General features: G+C 39.9%; 1 protein-coding gene across 1 annotated transcript in view; it reads right to left on the bottom strand.

Moving 5' to 3' along the window:
• LOC149299908 (FERM, ARHGEF and pleckstrin domain-containing protein 1-like) overlaps positions 1-8,635 on the bottom strand; it is a 67,429-nt gene extending 58,794 nt beyond the window's left edge. The window contains exon 1 of the mRNA XM_089485860.1: positions 8,465-8,635. Coding sequence (XP_089341986.1) covers positions 8,465-8,635 — 171 coding nt within the window. The remainder of the gene's footprint in view (positions 1-8,464) is intronic.
• Positions 8,636-23,756: the final 15,121 nt, after the last annotated feature.

Genomic DNA, 23,756 nt, shown 5'->3' with positions numbered 1-23,756 from the left:
CTGGAAGGTTCTGTTAACCCTCTGAGTTCCTGATCTGGTGTGCAATCACTTTGAACCATCATCTGGAAGTCACGGGTTTAAAGGTGGGAAAAGTTGCTCAATGAAATGGTTGACGCAGCGCACATAAAGCCAGTGGAAAAGGAAGCCCCATCGATATAGGTTCTCCAATAGCCTCATTTAACTCAGAGTAAATCAGGAAAGAAGCAACAATATATTGCACCATATATACAATTGCACACTGAATTCTAAGGCAGACATGGAAACATATGAAAGGACCCCAAGGGCCACTTGCAGTCTGCACATATCCAACTGCTGCCTAACAACAACAACTCAAATTCCCCGAGCGTGGTCTTTATTTCTAACTTTTAATTGAAAGCACAAGCCAGTAATGGGGATTCATGGAAAGCGGAGGTCACCGAGTCACCTCTGTGGCCACGGAGGATGAACTGATCTCCATGTATTTAGCCAGACGTGAATTTTAGTGTCCTTAAAGCAGTGCAAGGAAAGTGGGCAGGCAGGCATAACGGAGCCGAGTAAGTTCAGGGTGGAATTCTGTTAAATAGTAAAAGTTTTTTTTGCCACGTAATCGGTCTATAAAGACAGTGGTAATAAGATGGAATGTGTCAGTGAACTGGGCCCAATTCCCAAGTTATCTAAAGGACTCTCTCTCTATAAAGTGTACAGTAAGCGGTCTTGGCATGAAAGCAAGGCTTTGTGAAGTATTACGAGAAAACATTGCCATGTTATGTATCTCTCAGGCTCCTTAATCAGGAATGTTCCAGCTTTTCGCTCAATGACAGACCAATGCTGCACACAAGTTATCATCCAAAAAAAAACGGTCAAGAAGATTTAAGAAGTTTTTAACAATGTATTCTAATCTCCTATAGTCTGTAACTTTTGTATCTAAGCATTGTTGATTCTTTTGGAAATACTAGGTTTGAAAGTAAGGAATTATTGCTCATTTTAATCAGTAAAACATGTTACATAGGGTTATTTAGTGAACAAATTCAGAATGTAAGATAAGAATTGGTAAAATTCACAGATTTGCTGTAAAGATTAGCAAAATAACATTTTAAAATAAAATGTGCAAAAGACGTTTATTTTAATTTAAAAAAACACAGTGGGCTGTGGCAGAAGAGGACTAAGAGCGGTAGATTTACTATTTCTGAGCGCAGTCTAGCAGAGGCATACGCTCGGTGATACCTATCAAACATTATGTGCATTATGTGTGCGTGCCCCAGTACATACTGCTACATAAACCCAGTAACCTCTTGTTGGCTATGGATGTCATGGGGAAAGACAACTTGGAGCTGTGAGATAATGTGTCTTAAGGGTAATGTATCGTAATTAACCAAACCTTTGGGCAAGTTTAAGATGACGGAAACATATTTCAAAGAAAACAAAAACATTGATTTTTTTTTTTTGTTACTCAGACTCTGGTCGTGTTTACAGAATAAGCGCTGTCGCATGAATGTAACTGCAACCATTCAAGCATGCGCTGAGAGAATCATTAACTAGTGGAAAAAGCCTAGAAGTAGTGCCAAAATAGCAAAGCCAGGGTGTACAGTTTCACACTACTAATATTGTACATCATACCCTTAGCAATCCAAAGTGTAAATATGGTGTACAATGTAGTGAGTAGGGTCATTCTTCCCCTCCGCATCACTCCAAGTGCAAGGGATGCGTGTGTGTGTGTGTGTATTACATACAATCCATATTACATATATTACACAAACACACGTACATACACTACTGTAGATGCCTATGGCAGCTGGAAACAATTTTACTGGAATATCTTCATAGGTGTACAGAGGCCCTTTATCAGCAACCATCACTGCTGTGTTCCAATGGAAAGCTGTGTTTGCTAATCCAAGTTTAAGTTTAAAAATATCCTGGTTTTCCATGAAAAGTGACTGTAAACTTTTAAACATCTGTGCGTATGTGTATTCTTTTTAAGGGTTGGTGACTTGATTTGATCTAGCTATAAATTTGATTGATTGCTATAGCGCCATCATATTCCGCAGCACTGTACAATCTGGTTAAACAGAACAAGTAGTGCATCAGAATTTGTATTCACAGAATCAAAAAAAAAAAAAAAAAGGGGGTAAGGAGTCCCCTGTTTACGATCTAGTTTTACCAAATTTACCAAACTAAAACCTATAACCACTTCAAATAACCATGTAATAATCTGTCCGATGAAGTATTTGATAAGTAATAATAACCAGGCGCATGGATTTCAGGAAGCAGACGGTACAAATGCTTTGCGTTTCAATTAAGATTAGTCTTGTTTGCCTTGTCGGCAGTGAGGGTTGTTATAAGCAGCGAGGGCAGAGAGCCTTTCCCACCGCTGCAGCTGAAATATAGCATGCTATGAATTTGCCTGCGTCATAAGCACTGCCATTGTTCCAAGCGGGGAAAGCGGTTTGCTCGTTATGAATGCTACACGCTGCTACATTTTTTTCCCCCTTTTTCTAAAGGATGGCATGCAAAAAAAAAAAAAAAAAAGGGGAAACCTAACAAAAGGGACAGTAAGCCTTAAATATTTCTTCCAAAGTATTTTCTTCTTTTACGCTTCAGATTATATTCCTGCTTTATGTGGTGTCCACCCAAAAGGTACACAAGCCAATGATCTAATCGGTTCAGACTGCTTCCATAAACAGAGACTTGTGTCTTCGGTCTGCCTGAAGAATGGGGGAAGGGAACCTCAAATTCAAATAAAGGTTTTTTTCTTTTTCAAGGTCGACTTTTTTTTTTTTTTTAATTAACAAAACGGAAAAGTCTCGTGAACATAAAGCCCTCCATTTTCACCTCTATGAAAGGGACGTTTACATTTCTGGTCTCCTGTTGGCAGATCAGATTCTGGGTTTTCCATCTAAGCCTCAGCGTCAATTTGCTTACATTTTCGATGTGAGCCTCAATGTCAAATTGCTTTACGGCCATGCAGCGACAAAACTCCCGAGGTGTTTCCTCAGTACCCCCGCGCTTAACTCATTCACCCCGACCCACACAAACATTTAAAAAATACTTACTGACACCATTCAATGGGTTAATGTGTTCACAAACTACTTACATATACTGACCCTATGTAGTTACCTTCACTTTTTTAACCAGTATTAGAAATAGCCATGTTAAGATTTAAATCAGTCATTAGTTCCTCCACAAGAAACACGGCGTAGAGAGGCAAAGCATAAAGCCAACACAAGCCGGGGAATGTGTGCAATATTTATTCCCACCACAGCTTTACAGACGTCGATTTACACGGAGAGCAACTGCTGTAGGAAAATATTAGCAAGGAACGTATTCATTCATCTCCCAGAGTGTTACTTAGACAGGCTGGAAGGAGAATGCCCCATGAAGATGTCACATTTTCCATAAAAGTGAAAAAATTATTGCTGGCAATTGTTAAAAGGAGCATTTGATATTATTAACATGATTAGAGACAACCTAGTCTAGTTTTCACATCATTTTAGGTAACATGTGAGCGACTGTGCAGCTTTAAATGCCACAATCATAAAAGGGGTAAACGCTTGTATCTTCAGTCCCCACAGGCTCGTCGTTGGGACCAAGCAACATTCAATTAAAGAATGGTGAGCAGCACTGACCTGGAAGTTAAAATTCTCACATTATTAATAACAAAAAACCAAAACATTTTATTATTTTTATTACATAACTGATTATGGACATTTTATGTCACTAATTATTCATCAGATTTATCAATATCTGTGACCATACCTAGTCACCTACAATTGGTAAGGATTTTTTTATTATTTTTTTTTTAATTTTAAACAGCTAAACATAAAAAATTATCTGACCAATGATTAATGACTCTTTAGGTCACTGATCAGTCTCACCGATCATCAGCCTGGAGAGTGTGTATTATACACAGGTACTAGAAAATTAAACGTATAAAGTTATATCTGCATTATACCAGCTTTTATACTTGCTGTGTGGTATAGACAGAGGCATCCAGAATCAATTACATTAATTATTGCAAAATGTTTTTAATGGAAATGTTAATTTAATTATAGTCACAAACGTACATACAACCTTATGATGACATGTCCTAGTAAAGCCAATATTGAAAATAAGGTTTGGTATCTTTGGGACAAAGTGCTTTTGTGAGGTCAGGCATGGATGAAATCATCCCAAGGTGTTCAATGGGGTGAATGTCAGCTTTATACAGGCCACTCTTGTCCCTCCACACCAAACTCATCCAACTATGTCTTTATGGACCTTGCTTTGTACACTGGGCCACAGTCATGCTGGAATAAAAAAGTGCCTTCCCCAAACTGTTCCCGCAAGTGGAAAGCATAGCATTGTCCAAATTGTCTTGGTATGCTGTAGCATCAACATTACCAATCACTGTAACTAAGGGCCCAACTCAAACCCTGAAAATCAGCTGCATACCAATATCCCTTCTCCACCAAACTTTACAGTAGACACCATGCATTATCATAGGCAGTAATCTCCTGGCATCCGCCAATCCCAGATCTGTACATCAGACATACAGATAGTGAAGTCTGATTCATCACTCCAGAGAACGTTTATACTGTTCCAGAGAACGTTTGCACTGTTCCAGAGTCCAGTGGTATGTGCTTTATACCACTCCAGCCGATACTCGGCACTAAACGTAGTGATCTTCTGCTTGCGCGCAGCTGCTTGGCCACGGAAAGCCAATTCATGAAGGTCACAGTGCTTGTGTCAATGTTGATCCCAGAGGCAGTTTAAAAATCTGTACTGAGTGATGCTACAGAGGAGACTCAATTTTACACACTATGCTCTTCAGCACTAGACGGCCCCACTCTGTGAGTGTGTGTGTGGTCTACAGCTTTGTGGATTTGCTGTCACTCTTTCCACTTCACAATAATAGCACTTACATTAGACGAGGGCAGAGCAAGCAGGATGGAACTTTCACAAACTGACTTGTGACAATGGTGGCATCATGACAGCTCCATGCTTAAAGTCACTCAGCTCTTCTATTGTCAATATTTGTCTATGGGGTGGCTGCCTATGTGCTTCATGTTATACACACATTACCAATGAGTACGGCTGAAACACCAAAAATCAGGAGGGGTGTCCACATACTTTTGGTCATACAGTATACTAAAAACTCGCAGCTTGCATAACAGAGATGACTTCTAAAAACTTATCGCACAGGGATGAATAGGTATGAGAAAATCAAATTCAGCACCTTGTCATTTTTCAAACATTCATAAGGAAAACAGAATGTAAATAAGTAACACGAACTGCAAACGCAGGACAAGAAGGCTCAGCATTCACACAAGGTCTCCAGACTGGAAAACACACAAGTAAATAAACATCAAGCTTGTAAGTACATGTCGTACGCTACAAAATGGGCTTATATTTTCACAGAGCTGCAAAGAAGAAACTCAGGGAGGTCTTCTCTTCCATGCAGTATTATGAAAAGTCGTAAGCTAGAGAAATGTTGGCTGTACATAAATTATTTCATGTTTCATATAACTTGACTGCACACAAGGCATACTGGTACAAAAAATAGGTATTCAAGTGGATGGAGGCACTATGATCAGGCCTGACAGAGGCACAGACATTGGTTAAAGTAAGGACAGCATCTGAGATGTGGAGACCTCAAATGTGTTGGTGGGATTCTGTTTCTGATGGGAGATATAAATGGGTTATCTATGGAGGTCAATTCTGGGGCAAAGTTCTAAATGTAGATCAAATAGAAGCATAGAATTTGACGGCAGATAACCATTCGGCACATAAAGTCTGCCCATTTTCCCTGATGTACAGACTTTGACCCTAATCAATACTTGATCTTGCCTTAGATGCAGGATAGCTTCATGCCTATCCTATGCATGTTTACATTCCCTTACTTTATTAGGCTCTACCACGTCTGATGGGACGTTGTGCTATTTATTTACCACCACCTCAGTAAAATAAAACTACATCTAAACCCCCTTGTACTTTGTTAAATTGCTTTAAATAGTTAAAGGTTTCGATCACATATCCCCTCTCATCCTTCTTCAATATCCTTCTGGAGATGTACATAATGCAGTTACCATGGAACTGTGTTTCTGCCTCCTTTCCAAACTCCTACCTCACAATGTTAACATAGTGAGATGAGGGATTATTCAATCTGATGGCAGCTACCACCCCAAAGCTGCATACAGTCACATTTCCGTTTTAAACATTTTGCCCATAATAAACATGACTATTTCAATTCTGAAAATAACCTAAGAAGTACATTTCAACCATGCCGTATGTCGATATTAGCATTTAATGTCTAAAGGGTTCCATAGCGGCAGGAATCACTGTAACGTTCCTGTTAAACTGCCCCCTCCAACCCACTAGTATAGCCACCCTTACGAAGAAGGAACAAGGTGACAGAATGGGAAGTGTGGTTTCTCACTGGTCACACACAGGGAAATGAACACGCGCACATTAATCTGAAATGGAAAGGCATTTTTTTCAGAAAGATAAGAGCTTGTATAATTTCCCTTTTTATAACAAGATAAACAGATTATTATGACTTAAGGAATTGCTGAAACGCTTCTACTATTTATTTCCCGGGGTGTAAAGTGCGTGTTTACTCAGCTGTGTTGGCAACTATGCCATATAAATGTTTCATTTGCCTGATTTAGACTTTCCTTGTTGAGGATTGAACACTTCCAGGCTTTGTCTGTTGTAGTATCGTTTATATTGCATGTTATACTGTTTTGTTAGTTTGTGTCTAGGAAGAACCCTTTGAATGAAGGCTGTTTTGGAGTGTAGAGTTTGGACTTGGGGTTAACACACATGGAAGAACAACTACTTTACAGAAGACTTGTGCACAGCAAGTCACTTTGGACAGTTTTTGGGCAACAAATTTTGTTTCCTGGCCATTCAGCTAGGATGAAATTTGGGGACTTTTTTTTTTTTTTTTTCACTCGGAATAACATTCAGGTGTGTTCCCAAACGAGGAGGTCCCTGACACCTTCTGGATTTAACTTTCAATATAGAATGTGCCCCCCAGATTTAGAACCGTCAAAGAGGTGCAGCAGCAAAAGTAGTAGAGCACTGAGCCTAAGCAAGCAGAAACTGGCAGATGATAGGAACATGCAGCCCCTTGGAGCAGGGCTGAACGTCCCGAATATTATATATTATACATTACATTGTCTTCAATTTATTTCTCAATGAAGAATAAATCTATAATATGAAAAAAAAATAAAAAAATAACTTGTCCACAAATTACAGGTGTGGCTAGTAGTATAAATGGGCAACTGTCTTAATCAACTAAACTCCACTCAGGAACAGGGGAAAAAAATACCCACTGCGGCCCCTGTAATACATTAGCAGTACGGTAGGTGAGCAATGAGCATTCATCTCAGCCTCTGCTAAGCCAACTGTCACTGTCACACACTCCAACTCCCATCAGTCTGTAACTGCTGCTACTGACAAGTTAAAATGGCGTCAGCACACTTATATATCTAATGCTTGCCCCTCCCCTTTTAAATCCTGATTGGCCAGAGTGAAAAAAGTAAGAAAAAAACCCCCACAGGTTGTTGGACCCATCAGTCACAGCCATTACCATCAATGAGACCAACCTCAGCTTTTTGACTAATTCCACCTATCAGTTATTGATATGTACCCTCCGATACATAGTGTGTCCCCCCCCCCCGCTTTACCACAGCAACCAGATACTCATGGCAGAGAAAAGTAAAAGAAAAACATAGATAGAACGTGAGCAAGAAAGAAGAAAAATATAGACTCAGCAAACAGCAGGGGGGGCAGGGAAAGGATCAATTGCATGTCGGAATGTTAAATAGAAAACTCAGCTATCATATGCATCTGTCCCTTTAAGGAAACAGTCCTTTCAAATTTTCTTTTTTACAGTCTATATTAAATATGGTCACCCAGCCCTCCCTATGCTCTGTGTGGACGCACTGATCTCTGCCTCTTTTCAGCTGACCGTTCAGAAGCCTGTCCAAAAGGCTATCATCGTAAAGTGTGCCTCAAGGGGAGAACGCATGAAAGCATACACAGTATAATGAAACGACCTCTGGTATCATGGGGGGGAGAGCATCACTGTTCCTATAAGACCCAATCAAAGCTGGATCAGTGAAGCCTGTCAGTGTTTTGCTGAATTAATATTGCAGTTCGAATGAGAAATTTACATAAATTACTTTTGTTTTTGAATAACGTGGGGGCAAACATAAGTACTTGCCCGCGGCTATGAAAATGCATAGATCATACACATTGGCCAAACACGTGGAAAAACCGGTGTTCTGTTTATTGCACCCAGTCCCTCCCACCAGGAAAACATAACGTTCATAGTGTCGTTTGCACTGCTTAAGTCATTTCAGAAGATACATGCTTCCGTTTACATCAAGAAACTGATTGTCGACCTGTAAGAGCACACATCAGCTACAAAATGAGTATTTTTATGAAAACAGAAATGCCTGTAGTCGAAACGGTGTAAAATAAATTGTATGAGGAAACTTACAGGAACTTCAATGGTCTCCTGTGTGTCATCCAGCATTTGGATCTTAAAAGGAAAAGACTTTCCCTGTGGGGATGTAGGTGGCTTGATTCCATGTTCCAATGTGCTAATGCCACCACTCTCAGGAGCACCTAACCGTGAGCCCGCCGTCTGCTGATGCTCCGATTCACCCATACTTGAGAAACCCAGAGCGGTCTTGGATGATCCTGGAAGAAAAACATTGCTATTAGTGTTGAAGATTTCACAATTGTAAAAATATTAAAAACTGATGAACTAATCCTGCTGTCCCCGTAACCAAATGTGCACGTGTGGGAGGTAAGTTTCTACTCAGGTTTAACACTAGTGCACGTACACACCAAATATAACAATATTCAAATATAGGCTCCAAAACACTTCTAGATTGTAAATTAATTTCTGCAAGTTTAAATCGTGATGTGCTACTTAACAATGTTGGTGGAAGAAAAGAAAAATAATAAAAAAAAATAAAATCATAGAATTCTATTTGAGATGAGCAGTCAACTACACTTCAGGTACTCTACCATTGTGCACTTACACACAGCAAATATTGGTGTCATTTATAACTGTATATTTTGGAAATGTCGAAGCAATGTCTTCCCCAGATAGTGTTGCGAGCATTCAGAATACGCCTACTAATCCATTCAACAAAAGTCTTCTCTTATTAAGAAGAGTTACGGTCGATGTACGGTCATTGGTTTATGCATTTTAACAGTAAATATAGAAAAGGCATTTTGAGAAAGTATGTTTTTACTTGCAGGACTAGGTATTCTGAGACAAACAAAGGCAGCTAGTTTACTGATCAGAAGCACAAAATGAGAAGCCTGTATGGAGTAGAAAGGAAAAGCCCAAGGTAGGACTCCATGTGTGCGCCAGATGTTAGCTCCCACTAGCTATAACGGATATTACGATGCCCTTATAAACAATTACAGGGGTTTCTAACCAACACATACACACAATACCTTGTTATATAATATGAGCAGACAAGTTTCAAAATGTCCAGATGGCTTTTTTTTCTATTTTCTCACTTTTAGTTAAAACGGTTCCAACTTATAACAGATTGCCCACTAGAACAGCAAGCAAGACGTCAATTATCTGGTGCCATACCTTGGACCCCCAGGCTTCACAGGTACAGAAGGTCACCTTAAGGTAGATTAGATAGATCTGCCACTTGAATCATTCCTTCACTGTGATCTTGTTTTCGATTAGAAAAGCTCAACAATGCACATTGGCCAAACACGCAGAGAGAAGAAAACAACAGCTAAACACAAGCACCGCAAAATTTTTTAACAACCATAGTCACGAACGGTACAAAAAAAAGGAAAAAAAAACCCATGGTCCTTAAGTATTCTAAAAATAGAAACATTTTCTAGCAATCAGCATTTAGAGAGGTGCGCAGTGGGAAAAACTGCAGAGCTCACCTGTCAGGTATTCAGATGCCAAAGCATTGTTTTTCCAGACAAACACAACTCACTAAATGGCTAATCACGTAGGCTTCAATGGGAAGCCATTATTATAATTGCACTCTGGGTTTTCAGCTGTACAAATGCAGTAATGAAAAATTGATTTCTATTCTCAGTAAACATCAAATTTGCATTTGATGTATTTGGTATGAATTCTCAATGTATCCATTTTGCAATCACGAGTTTGAGACGGAAACGTGTGAGCACTTTATTGTAATATAAAGTTGGGGTACATTTTACTCTAATCACCCCCCACCACCACCAACAACCATTATACACAACAGAATGTATTAAAAAGTCCAGTAGATTTGGAGTGTGGGGGACAACAGCAATTATTTAAATCTGGAATAAAAATAAATATACATATGGCAAGTTCTCAAGCTTAACAAACCTTTAGCTTGAACTAAAATGTATACTATCCAACAACAAAATGCATCACCATTTGCTAAAACCACGACCTCCATATTTCCAGTTCAGGTGCACAGGGCATGGTTGAACCATAAGTTCTCCAGCATTCGGAGTTGCTTATTCCACTGGCATCTGTCCTAAGGAGTTAACTGCAATAACTAAAAATGGTTTGCATTGTTTTGCATTCAGTAAATCACACTAGGGCCATTGAGAATGGACTCCAATATTTAAATCTCACAAATTATTTCTGATACCCTCATAGCAAACTGCTAAATTAAAAATAATAATAATGAAATGGTATCTAAACATATTTTATAAAATTTTATAATTTTATGTCATTTGACGTTAGGAACAAATGAGGTTTTAACCAAGGAGTTGTATACAGTCACCAGATCACAGCAGCCACTGGAATGTAACACTTATCCAGGATAAGGAATTTAGCCGGTCAGCCTAAGAAGTGGAGGTGGGAGAGGAGTCACCGAGTACACATAGCACAGAATGTTTCATTGGGACAGAATCACCATGGTTTAGACAATTCAACAAAATGCACGTGCAAAATACGTGTAATTAGTTTTTAGGAGCAATAAAACAGGAAAGTCATGGTGTCCCATCTAAAATGACAGCATCCAGTTATATTTTTAGAAGCCATTGCTAACAGACATGAGGATTTGCTCTTTACATTTTACTTAAACTTCTCACATCTGCACAAATTCTATTACATCAATCTACTATATGATTTATTAAAATACCTCCTGATATTCACCAATTAAACAAAGCAATTTATCATCCGTTTGCCCTCTCAGAAGGAATATCAGAGATATATCAGAAGACGTCTCACAGAAGAAGTAGGCTGTTTTGGTAGTTTGCTGGAATGTAAAGTTACCTAAAGTATACAGAGTACTGACTGGTCGACTTTAACAACATTTAACTTTGTATATACACACAGAAGATAAAAAAAACATAAAACAATAGAGTTTGATGGCCGATAAAAACCATTCAGCCCATTTTGTCTGACCATTAAGTGTGCTGTAAACAATCAAACCTAGAAGAGATTCTTCTGCTGTTAATGCCATTAGCTATGCGAACCAGCAGCCTGGTTTAAACTTCAGGATGCCAGAGGTTTCAGCATTTTTGCTATGCCTGATCAACTGTAATTTCTACCATGTAGAACTTTCTTTTGAAACCATTCTCACCATTTAATATTGGGAAAAGTGGAAAAAGCTATTTTTTTCACAATACTAGAGTATGTCCAAATAAAGAAACCTTAACTTAAATCCAGCATCATTCCATGGATATAGCCATGTCAGATTTACATACATATGTCCTGTTTTGGGGATGTCTACAGTGGTAAACAATCCTATTCTAGAAACTAAAAAGTGCCTATTCCAATTGAATTACTTGGCCCATGTCTCATTTGAGGCAGTATGGTGCTCCCAGGCCCAGATAAACAAGAGAACACTGCATTCTTGAGTACCAGTAATGCTCATCAGTCCATTAAATGCAGCCATTTCCTAGACATAATGTACTTTAATAACAAGCAGTACAAATATGAGAGAGAGAGAGAGAGAGAGACATCACAAAGATAAATGCTTGACCTGCACTCATATTTACAGTAGCAGAATGTGACTAATATTTAGGTTTAGCTCCTCTTAAGTTAGTTTATGGCAATGTACTCTAAGGAAAAAAGTATTTGATCCCCAACTGATTTTGTATGTTTTCTGCTCACTGACAAAGACACGATCAGTCTAATTTTAATGGTAGGTTTATTTGAACAGTGAGAGACAGAATAACAAAAAATCCAGAATAACGGAAATAAATTATAAATTGATTTGCATTTTACTCAGGGAAATAAGCATTTGATCCCCTATCAATCAGCAAGGTGTCTGGCTCCCAGGTGCCTTTTATATAGGTAACTAGCTGAGATTACGCGCAGTCTCTTAAAGGGAGTGCTCCTAATCTCAGTTTGTTACCTGTATAAAAGACACCTGTCCACAGAAGCAATCAATCAATAAATCAGATTCCAAACTCTCCACCATGGCCAAGACCAAAGAGTTGTCCAAGGATGTCAGGGACAAGATTGTAGACCTACACAAGGCTGGAATGGTGAGAAGGTGATAACAGTTGGTGCGATTATTCGCAAATGGAAGAAAAACAAAATAATTGTCAATCTCCCTCGGTCTGGGGCTCCATGCAAGATCTCACCTCGTGGAGTTTCAATGATCCTGAGAACGGTAAGGAATCAGCCCAGAACTACACGGGAGGATCTATTCAATGATCTCAAGGCAGCTGGGACCATAGCCACCAAGAAAACAATTAAGAACATACTATGCTGTGAAGGACTGAAATCCTGCAGCGCACACAAGGTCCCCCTGCTCAAGCAAGCACATGTACAGGCCTGTCTGAAGTTTGCCAATGAACATCTGAATGATTCAGAGGAGAACTGGGGGAACGTGTTGTGGTCAGATGAGACCAAAATCGAGATTTTTGGCATCAACTCAACTCGCCGTGTTTGGAGGAGGAGGAATGCTGCCTATGACCCCAAGAACACCATCGCCACCGTCAGGTGGAAACATTATGCTTTGCGGGTGTTTTCTGCTAAGGGGACAGTACAACTTCACCGCATCAGGACGATGGATGGGGCCATGTACCTTCAAATCGTGGGGTGAGAACCTTCTTCCCTCAGACAGGACATTGAAAATGGGTAGAGAAATGGGTATTCCAGCATGCCAATGACCCAAAACACACAGCCAAGGCAACAAAGGAGTGGCTCAAGAAGAAGCACATTAAGGTCCTGGAGTGGCCTAGCCAGTCTTCGGACCTTAATCCCACAGAAAATCTGTAGAGGGAGCTGAAGGTCCAAGTTGCCAAACACCAGCCTCAAAACCTTAATGACTTGGAAAGGATCTGCAAAGAAGAGTGGGACGAAATCCCTCCAGAGATGTGTGCAAACCTGGTGGCCAACTACAAGAAACGTCTGACCTCTGTGATTGCCAACAAGGGCTTTGCCACCAAGTACTAAGTCATGTTTTGCAAAGGGCTCAAATACTTTTACTGAGTAAAATGCAAATCAATGTATTTGAAATGCGTTATTCTGGATTGTTTTGTTGTTATTCTGTCTGTAACTGTTTAACCCCTTCATTCCCCTATAGACGTACCGGGACGTCCAAAAATCACCCACTAAGAAACCCCTATGGACGTCCCGGTACGTCCAGCCCTTCGTGCAGCGTCAGGGACACATCCCTGCAGCTGCACGGGAGACCAGGCTGTCGTTTGACAGCCTGGACTTCCCCCTGACAGCAGAAGCCGGCATCGCCGGCTTTCTGCTGCCCAATCTCCTGTAACAGCTTCCGGCATGAAAGCCGGTAAGCTGTTACATATGAAAGTACCAGATTGCGCGAACGCGCAGTTGCAAACGCGCGATCGGGCATTCCCTTCCAGGGATATCCTGCCCTCCGATGAGGCACAGAGACGCTGCGATCTCTATGCAGGTGTGACCGGTGCAGGGGGATCGCGGGGAGGGGAGTGAGAAACCATCTCTCTCACTCCCCCTCCCGTCCAGAAAGAGAAAAGCAGAAAAAAAATACCGTTAGTCCATTTTAAAAATAATATTAAAAAAATCATTAAAATAATAATATAAATACTAAAAAAAATTATAATGTGAGCTGTGATGTCATTGTGACATCACTGGCATGTTCAGGAGGTCCCTAGGAGGACCTCTAACCAAAAAAAATATATAAAAAAAAAATAAAAAGAAAATTCTTACAAAAACCTTACTTCCCATTGCCCTAGCATAACATCTAGCCAGTATAACCCTCCTGCCCCCGTTCTCAACCCCCAAACCCATTAAGCCATAGGCATAAAAATCATACAAAATTGTACACCTAATAGTATGCTCCCTGGTGCTGGGAAAGTCTGGAAAATCTATATAAATTAGGTATTTCTGAAATTTTTCTAATCTTCGCTAGTTTTTACTAAATTTCTCATTCTAAATTTTCAGCTAATCATCCAACTATGGTATCAAACGAAAGCTCTATCTCTCCTTGAAAAAACAATATATAGTTTATATGGGTACACTATTCACAGGAAAAGAGAATCATCGCTAAACCGACATACCGACAAAAATGGCAAAATTGCTCTGGGCTTTGAGGTACCAAAAACCCCTGGGATTGAAGGGGTTAAATAAAACACCATTAAAATTATAGGCTGATCATGTCTCTTATCAGTGGGCAAACTTACAAAATCAGCAGGGGAACAAATAATTTCTTCCTTCACTGTACATGCATCATTAATGGGCATATTCACTAAGAACAATTTACACAAGCATAATTTAAACATTTTGTTCCAAAGGGGCATAGGTGGAATTTTACCTTCTCAATTAAGCCATGAGTTAAATAAAACTATATATAAAAGCGATACACACAGGTTAACACGGGAAACTCATATTGCATGAACATAAAGGGACATAACGTGAACTGACACAGGTCAAAAACCTTTAAAAAATGCATCTGTAATAAAATGGTGTGCGGTCAACCCAGAACTTCCCAATGTTCCAATAAATCTGAATTAAAGGAAATAGTCCACCAGTGCAAGTTACTTGTCATCACACAAGTTCATATATAAACAAACAAGCAGGTTCCACGACCTAAACCTCTCCATTCTGGGAAAGGCTAAAGAAAAAGTAGTTTCACAAAGAAAAAAGAAAAAAAAATGGAGCAGTATTAGTATGCAAGGGTAAAAAAAAAAAAAATCATGAACTATCAAGTAGCATCACTGATCTGCCTATTATATCACTGACAGCGGGTGCACTCATAGAAACAAAGCCAAGTTGCCATGGAAACACACTTCAGCAAAGCTCTAAAGAGGAAATGGAACAACAACAAAAAGAAATCGAAAAAATGCCAGTGGGGCAAGAAATATGAAATGACTGGGTCTCCTGCAGCCGGTCTCATAGCTTTAGAGTTTTCAGTAATAACTCTTCAGTAAAAACACAGCTGTCATGTGCCTTGACAAGTCACAGCTGCATCCACATAACATTCTGGCTCAAAGGAACTCATCATTTCCAATTCACCAAGATACATGGAACAGCAGCTTTAACGTACATTACTCTAACCAGTAATGAGACCTGCTGAGTACAAACTAGAGATTCTCTTAAAATACTTTTTTAAATCTCTGTAACAAGAAGAACATGATTGCTTATAGGAGGATGGCTACAGAGCCTTAGATGTTAGATGTTGTCTCCTTACTAGCACTATCACTGAACACCATCTTGACTTCATATAAAATATCACAATTAGCTTGAAAATGAACCAGGTTAGCTTTAAGGTCTTCTCCACATCCGATCTCATCTCCTCTACACCCCACGCACGAATGGATGCCAAGGAACCACTACCGTATTTCTTTTGCCTCAGCAAAAGGCAGCTGTCCATCTCTGTTACTTCCTACCTCTCCACATTCTTCAAGCCTCCATCTTTCGCAAACTTAAAGCCAAACTGTGAGAGCAACTTTTCACAGTAATTGTTATATAAAAATGCTATTTCTCTTGCTTGGGAACAGTCATATGCTTTCCCTGATTTTGTACCCGTGTATCTGCCCCTACCTACTTGTGAGCACTACAAGGCAGGGACGTCCTATACTAATGTATACATATCTACTGCGCACCCCTTCTTTATAAATATGACAAGTACTGTACCTCCCCTCTATAGGGACAGACATATGGATCATGAGATGATGGTTATACAGAACACAGTGCACCGCAGTTACAGATATTCTTCATGATGCATATAGAGTTGCTCATATGGAGAAATTCAATCACACACAGGATTCATCAGATTTCCAAAAACACTTTGCCAAACGACATTTCACTCCCTACTGCTGCACAAAAACAAACGCAATTTAAACACAGCGATACCAATCCGCAATAATAAAGAATTTACTTTTCCTTCCTACACCACTTCTGCCTGCAAGAATAACTAATTATATTACACTGTACGGCAGGACAAAAAAATAATAGATTTGTTCCAACATGACATCATCCAGAGAGGCTCACAAACAGCTTTATGAACTCCCATTCTGGTGCCAACTGCTTAGACAAAGTAACACATACATACAGTATTTATATATAATAATAATTTTGGAACTTAAGAATGGCCAAATGTCTTGCAAGCAGTAGCAACATTACAGCAGAAAAAAAGTAATACAGATAGCCCTGATATAACACATATGTCATGTCATATTACATGAGAATAACATTGGAGCTACTTGCTGTGACGAATTGTAACAAAAGATCCCCGTTACAGATTCATGTAGGACCTAGCGCCTGATAAATGATTAGCATATTTTCCAAATGGACTGTGATCCACTTTATTGCATATACAGAATTCAAACACAAAGATTTACTTATAACATGATTCAATCCTGAAGGATAATACGTTTGTTAAAAAGGAAGAGGAAGCACGTGAAGGTTGGAGGCATTTCAAACAGCCTGCACTTTAATAAATCTTAACCTAAAATAGGAAATAATCTTTTTTATGCACAGACACAGGTCAAGCCGTTCCCAGCATAGACATGACATATAAAAGCCCAAAGAAAGATACAAAAAAAACTACCACTTGCATGAAAAAAGTGAAAATCCGCTGAATACATAACTTCAAACCAGAAGCAAACATTTTTCTGAATCCAAGCAGATATAGAAATGTTTGCGTCAGTGTGATAACTAGTAAATAAAAAAATTTTCTTACCTAGAATTTTGCAGATTAACTTTTTTCAAATCTTGCTTTAAAATTAAAGCGGTGCTCCAATCTCCAAGGCCAAGTCCCCAACAAAGAACCCACAGTAAAGCATTTTGTAAGCACTTTATGAGATGAGATCTAACTTTAGGAGAAGATGCATTTCCAGAACTACAGAAGAATCCCCCCCTTGTTGGTCTAATAGTTCCAACCATTAATTGGTTGCTTGGAGCAGCCAATCAGTGGCAGTAAAGTTCTCCCACTCTGGATCAGCAGTGGAGCTGACTGGTGGAACAGATCTCCTGCATGAAAAAATAACGTGAGTGGAATTTTTTGCTGAATTTTCAAGGGGAATCAAACAAAAAAACGAAAAGGGCCACTCAGCTACCATGCATATCATTGCTGGAGTGGCCCTGTTAAGGGCGGTCATGCCTCTTCAGACACACGCCTTTCAGATAAACAAGTGGCTTTTCACAACTGATCTACTGCCATCTCAATGCATGTGCCCCAGCAAGCAGGCCTTTTCTAACCCACCATCATGAAAAGTATGGTTCCATTCACGAGTGCACAATTACATAGCATCATGCGAGCATGTTTCAAAATACACAGAGAGTTAGGTATGTTGAGTTGAGCCCTACGTCAGTAAAAAGGGAAATTAATCATATATGTTTTCACGAGCCAATGAACTCTTGCCCTGTATTGGTTATCGTACCTTTGTAAAATGCACTTCATGACCAGCGCATATAAATTACATAATCACCAGTAATCAGAAACTTTAGCGTTAAACAGATTTTTGTCCAAATTTAAGGGTGCGGACAAATAACAAGGTACCCAACATTTAGCATGCCGATGAGCTCTCCCCTTATCTTTCCTGCTGTAAAGACCCAGACCTCACTCCTTGGTCTCGTCTTAGACTCAGAATTGCCACGTGCCGATCCCATGCATGTTTAAATTCCTTTGCTGTATTGGTCACTGTTGCAAAAATCTAGATTTCTTGAGTTAATACATCCTGTAGCAAACCTGAAGGGTTTTTTTTAAAGGAGTAGCAAATAAAGTGTTACCAAGCTCATGTGTAACTTTCTGATAATTATCTTAGTTCAAACATTAACATGCCAGTCAACTACAAAATATTTATAAAATCAGGCCACATAATGAGATAACATTAACGCAGACATATGATTTCAATATCATTACACAATGCCATTTTGATATCGAAGCATAAATGGAATAACGCAAGACAATGGCTAATATAAATTATACGTCTCCGAGAGGCAAGTTGCCTGCGTGATCAATCTATATTTACAATGAGCCAAATGGTGATGCTGTAGACCGTGTTTCTACTGATCTCACAATGGTTTGATGAAGTAAAGGACTCGCTTCTCCCACTGGGATCTTTAAAATAACTAGTAAATACTATGAAATTTAAACAAATCCTCTATGGCTATCCTTAGGTCTACCCGGGCCCTTTCGATCAGAGCCCACTAGGCAGTCTGCTAACATCCCTAGATCTTTCTATACAAAGTCTCTGCTTTAAATAAACTGTATAATAGAGACAGGTATCACATATTATCCATTTATGTGCCAATAATAAGCATCAGGAGGCGTATTGATGTGAGCAAGTTGCCCACTTGGAATCTGCTGGCAGCTGGCATCACTGGAGGACACTGACAACATGGAGACAAGCTTACGGCTGAGCTAGAAGAGATATCTAGGAAAGAGAACCGCATGAGCTACAAGAGGGTAAGTAGGCATAATAGTGTCATGGAGGCTTGTTCTCAGCTTGTGTGAAGATCCTTTTCTACCAGCCAAGCGAGTACCCTTTCCAGTATAGAGGGGGAACCAAAAGTTTAGTAAGCCTAGGCAGGGTGTGGTGGTGGGAACTTGTTTATAAGGAAGGTAGATAGGGTAATCTGTCAGCCAAGAGGAAGATGAGATTTAATATTGCAAATGCAAAGTTACACATTTTGGGGGGGAAATAAATGTGCAAATAGGGTTATGTTCGGGAAATCATTAAATGAAAGCGGATAATTGCAGATTTAAAAAAACTTGTTCAACATGTTCAACATAATTTGCTACAAGGGCCAGTAAGATGTTGTCCTTTATAAGAGCAAAGGCCATGCTTTGAACATGCAGTGCAACACCTGGAAGTCTGTTCTCAAAATTAATATTATGGAACTCGAAAAAGTGCAGGGAAAGGCTACAAAATTAGTAAGGAAATCGTGATGTGTTAAAAAAAAAAGTCTACAAAAATTGAAAGTGATGGACTTAAGTCTGCTTGTCAACATACATTATTATGCTATAATTTAGCCGGAGCTATTAGTCTGATATTATGTAGGCGCAAGCACCAATTAATAAGAAAACTTAAATAACGGCCCGTTAGAAGACACCATATTAAGAACTTGGGAACTGGATTCGGGGTGTTGCCTTTGAAGGGATAGTTTACATTGAGACAAAAGGTTGCCAAATTAGCCACACTAAAGCAGAATGGCTTATCCAATTAAAACAGATTATTCCCAGAAACACGTGTAAACAATTCTTAAAGACTCACCATCTACGTAATATGAACCCATAGAAATAGGTATAGGATTACTTAACTGAAAGAAGAGCTATCCATAACAACCTACTATTGATTTAAAAGTCACTAGCAAACTATTAGCAGAGGATTCCTCTGGGTTCACGTTCTGAGCTTAGAATATTTACAGGGTAAATCAAACACATTTAATATAAAGCAATACTTACGGAATATGAATCAGCCAGAGGGAATTTTTCAACTGGATATAATACTATTTCACTTATGTGAGAGCAGCCTGTACATAAGTGAACTACACAAAACACAACAATGTGCCATAAAACAGTTTTTTACAATAACAATAACTTCTAGTTAGAAAAAGGGTAGTGTAACTAGATCCCTTTACACGATTTCCAGCAACAGACAATTAAACAGCTTGGAAAACAGCAGCCTGCTAAATATAAGCAGATGACGGGCTGTGCAATTCCTCACTTTCCTTAAGAAACACGGCTGGTTTGTGAAAATCATCCCCTAGCACAGAGGACAAAGAACACAAAGACTCCAGAATATTACTGCTCCGTTATTACTAAAATGCTCTCTCATTTACAAGCTGCAGCACATTAGAAAGCAAGAATAACCATTAAACTGCAGAAAACTGGATACAAATTGCCGGGCTGGGCACCAATACGGTGATATCGGCAACATTAAAAGACCAGAGTCCTCCCTCATTTGGCATTCGAGGCAGAGATGAGGTGACATCGCATCACAACACTCCACGTTCTCACACTAAACAAGGAGGCTGTTCTGGGGAAATAGCTTCACACCCTGGATCACCTAGGAAAAGGATTACACTTGTACTAGGCAAAAGTAAAAAAGGAAGGGGCAGGCGTGTGCGAGACAAGAGATGAGAAAGACTGTAGTATGTATTAAATGTATTAAACCCTGCATGTATACAGAGAAGTCTGCTACGGGGGGTTAGGCCACTGAAGAAGAGGTAATGTGTTAGAATGTGTAGCTACAGCGCAGCGTGCTAGTGTACCGCTGAAGTCCCTGTAGTGTGTATTTTTATATTTCTATTTGCTTTGAATTAAAAGGTGTTTACCTTTGGCTGGGATGGAAATTTTAAATCCTAGCCATTTCCAATAGTCAGACTTGCTGGCTCTTACCATTTGAAAAACATGTCCAGCCCTAAAGAGATGGAAAGACTGTTCCCTCTTAAAGAAGCATATTTTGTTTGAGCAGGTTTACAAACAAACGATGCAACCATGAGAGGTCTAGCACAGTACTCCCATCATTTTAAACATAAATAGCAATCTATGTATCATAGTCTATGATACATATTAATAAAAGCATGGTAAAGGAACTAGTTCCTAGAGGGTATCAATAATTAAAAGGTATAATCACACAAGTCCTAGAATTGAACAATACATGAGGAAGTTTAAATATATTATTATTGATATGCTGAAGGGGACATACCAAGACATTTTGGACAATGTCAGTCTTCCAGTGTTTTGGGAAGGTCGTTTTCCGTTCCAGCATGACTGTGCCCCAGTGCACAAAGCAAGCTCCACAAAGACATGGTTGGATGAGTTTGGTGTGAAAGAACTTGTCCCGCACAGAGCCCCGACCTCAACCCCAAATACCTTTAAGGATGAAAGTGGAATATAGATTGCAAACCAGGCCTTCTCGTCAAACATCTATGCCTGACCTCACAAATACTCTACTGGATGAATAGAAACAATTCCCACAGAAACACTCCAAAAATCTTGTCGAAAGCCTTTCCAGAAGAGCGGAATCTGTTATAGCTGCAAAGGGGGGACCAACTACATAACAATGTCTATGTATTTAGAATGCAATGTCATAAAAGTCCCTGTTGGTGTAATGGTCAGGTGTCCCAATACTTTAGTCCATAGAGTGTAGACTGACTCATCATAACTGCATTATAACTCGGTGCTGAATAAACTGAGACCATATAACTTTCTCCAACAGCCAGATCAACAGAATAACTATTGTCTTGTTCCTAGTGCTGGGCAACGATAATTCTCGTATAAGTAAGGACAATTGCAAAAGCTTTCAGTTTCTGTCCACTGATTTCACGTCATGAGTGATCACATGGAGCTTATGTCACAACAATCATGACCTATACGTCAGCAGCAAAGAAGGCCAAATTGGGCTAACCCAGCTCTAATTGCCACCTCAATTAAAACTGTCAGACAAATCAAATAGTCAAACACCCTGCGATCTTTGTCAATAGGCAACAGTAGGAAAAACAAAACGATTGCACATAAATGGGTTGGTTAATTAAGACTCATGGAAGTTGAGATCGATATATTCTGATATATTCTGTATGCCTATTCTGTAGAATTTAGGAAGAACCAAGCCTTGGAGTTTCTCCTGCAAATAGGGCCAAATTGGTCCTGTACACTGTATGGGTAACTGGAATAATGTCTCGGATGTTATTTCATAACGTGGCTAAGCCTTTATGCAGGGTCAGCTCAGGCCTTTATTACAAGTAGTTATTGTACATGCAATAAAACCCAAGTTTCATATCTCTCTTTTTTTATTGGACTGTTTCCTAATTGAATGTCCAAGTCTGGAAAATAAAGGGCTGTTAAAGCTAGTAATCACTGGGTAATTTTGGTCTTCAGGGCATCTTTTTGTTTTCATACAAAGAACTATAGGAGGTCATATATGTACCGTATTGGCTCGAATATAGGCTGTTTACCCGCATCGCCGCAGCCGGTGACTGTCTGCACGACTTACCAGAGGAGACTCCCGGGTGTCTTGCGGGGCCGGCGGGGGACATCTACGCAATACGCGTATAAAACTTCTATACAGCTGAGTGCCGGCACCGGAAGTTGTGTACGCGTATAGCGTAGATGTCCTCCGCCGGCCCCGCAAGACACCCGGGAGTCTCCTCTGGTAAGTCGGGGGGGCAGAGTGGCAGCATATCTCGGGGGGGGGGAGACAGAGTGGCAGCATATCTCGGGGGGGGAGACAGAGTGGCAGCATATCTCGGGGGGGGGACACAGAGTGGCAGTGTATCTGGGGGGGGGAGACGGGGGGGTGGAGACAGAGTGGCAGCATGTTTTTTTGGTGCTTTTTTAAAGAAAAATTTTTTCTTTAAAAAAGCACCAAACTTTTAGGGGGCGGCCTATATCCGAGCCAATACGGTATATAATTATGTCCCCTAAAAGATCACTATAATACTACACAGTATTACAAAAGTAATAACAGAAACCACGAGCTACCTCTAACAACTGGACACAAAATGTCTATCCGGAAAGGCGAGGAGGAGAATATGTTCTAACATTAAACATTCATTCTTTAAAGAGTGCTGCAGGGATACAATTAGCAACGTAGCTAGAGTATATACCAGATGTAGGAAAAGAAAGCTGGGTACCCACTTTTCTTTCGCCTACATTTTAGACAATTACCTTTGTTTCATCCCACTAGACTCCATGCATCACATGCTGACATTAGAACAGCTCTTCTCAAAAACTGCTGAAGAACAAATCCTCAGGTGGAAAACAACCAGCAACACGACACACAGACAGATTATTATTTAGTAATCCTAGGTGAAATGTAGTAAAATTAGCCCGGAAGAAAATACACTCGCCCAAGCGCTTCTAACAAGAAAATGATCTGGAACAATACGGAAGCAGCCAACACGAAACCGGCGTGCATGAGATCACCAACAACGTGACAACACTGGGATCTCAGTTCCAAAATCACCGCCTCTTAGGAAGATCACCGGACACACCTCACCGGCAATACCACAGGTGCATCTCCTCAACCAAGACAAGAACGGCACAAGGGACGCGCGAGCTTCATAACCTTAAAGAAATCATTCCATGAAATCCGCTGCCTACTACCTGGCTATAACCCAACTCCAGTTGTTACACACTTACCTTTGACATGATCACCAATAAAACTATACACTAATGGGTTAAGTCATCATGTGGGAGAAATGCCCCCATCAAGTGCCCGGAACGTGGAATAATGAGATTAAAACGAATCAAGGTTTATTTAGCAGAGAAGAGCAAAGATCAGAATAACTTTAACCATATGGGGTGAGGATGAGCCATACTGGGGATTTTAGAACATTGAAGAACCGAGTCTGATCCCACCAGAATTACCGCTTTCACACAAGTCTGTCCCTGTATGCAAATGAT

This window comes from Sceloporus occidentalis, unplaced genomic scaffold (genome assembly GCF_023333645.1).
Source record: "Sceloporus occidentalis isolate IW3139 unplaced genomic scaffold, rSceOcc1.0.p SCAF_27, whole genome shotgun sequence".
Lineage (NCBI taxonomy): Eukaryota > Metazoa > Chordata > Lepidosauria > Squamata > Phrynosomatidae > Sceloporus > Sceloporus occidentalis.
Note: the sequence above shows the minus strand (reverse complement) of the source record. Positions and strands in the feature narration are given on the sequence as shown.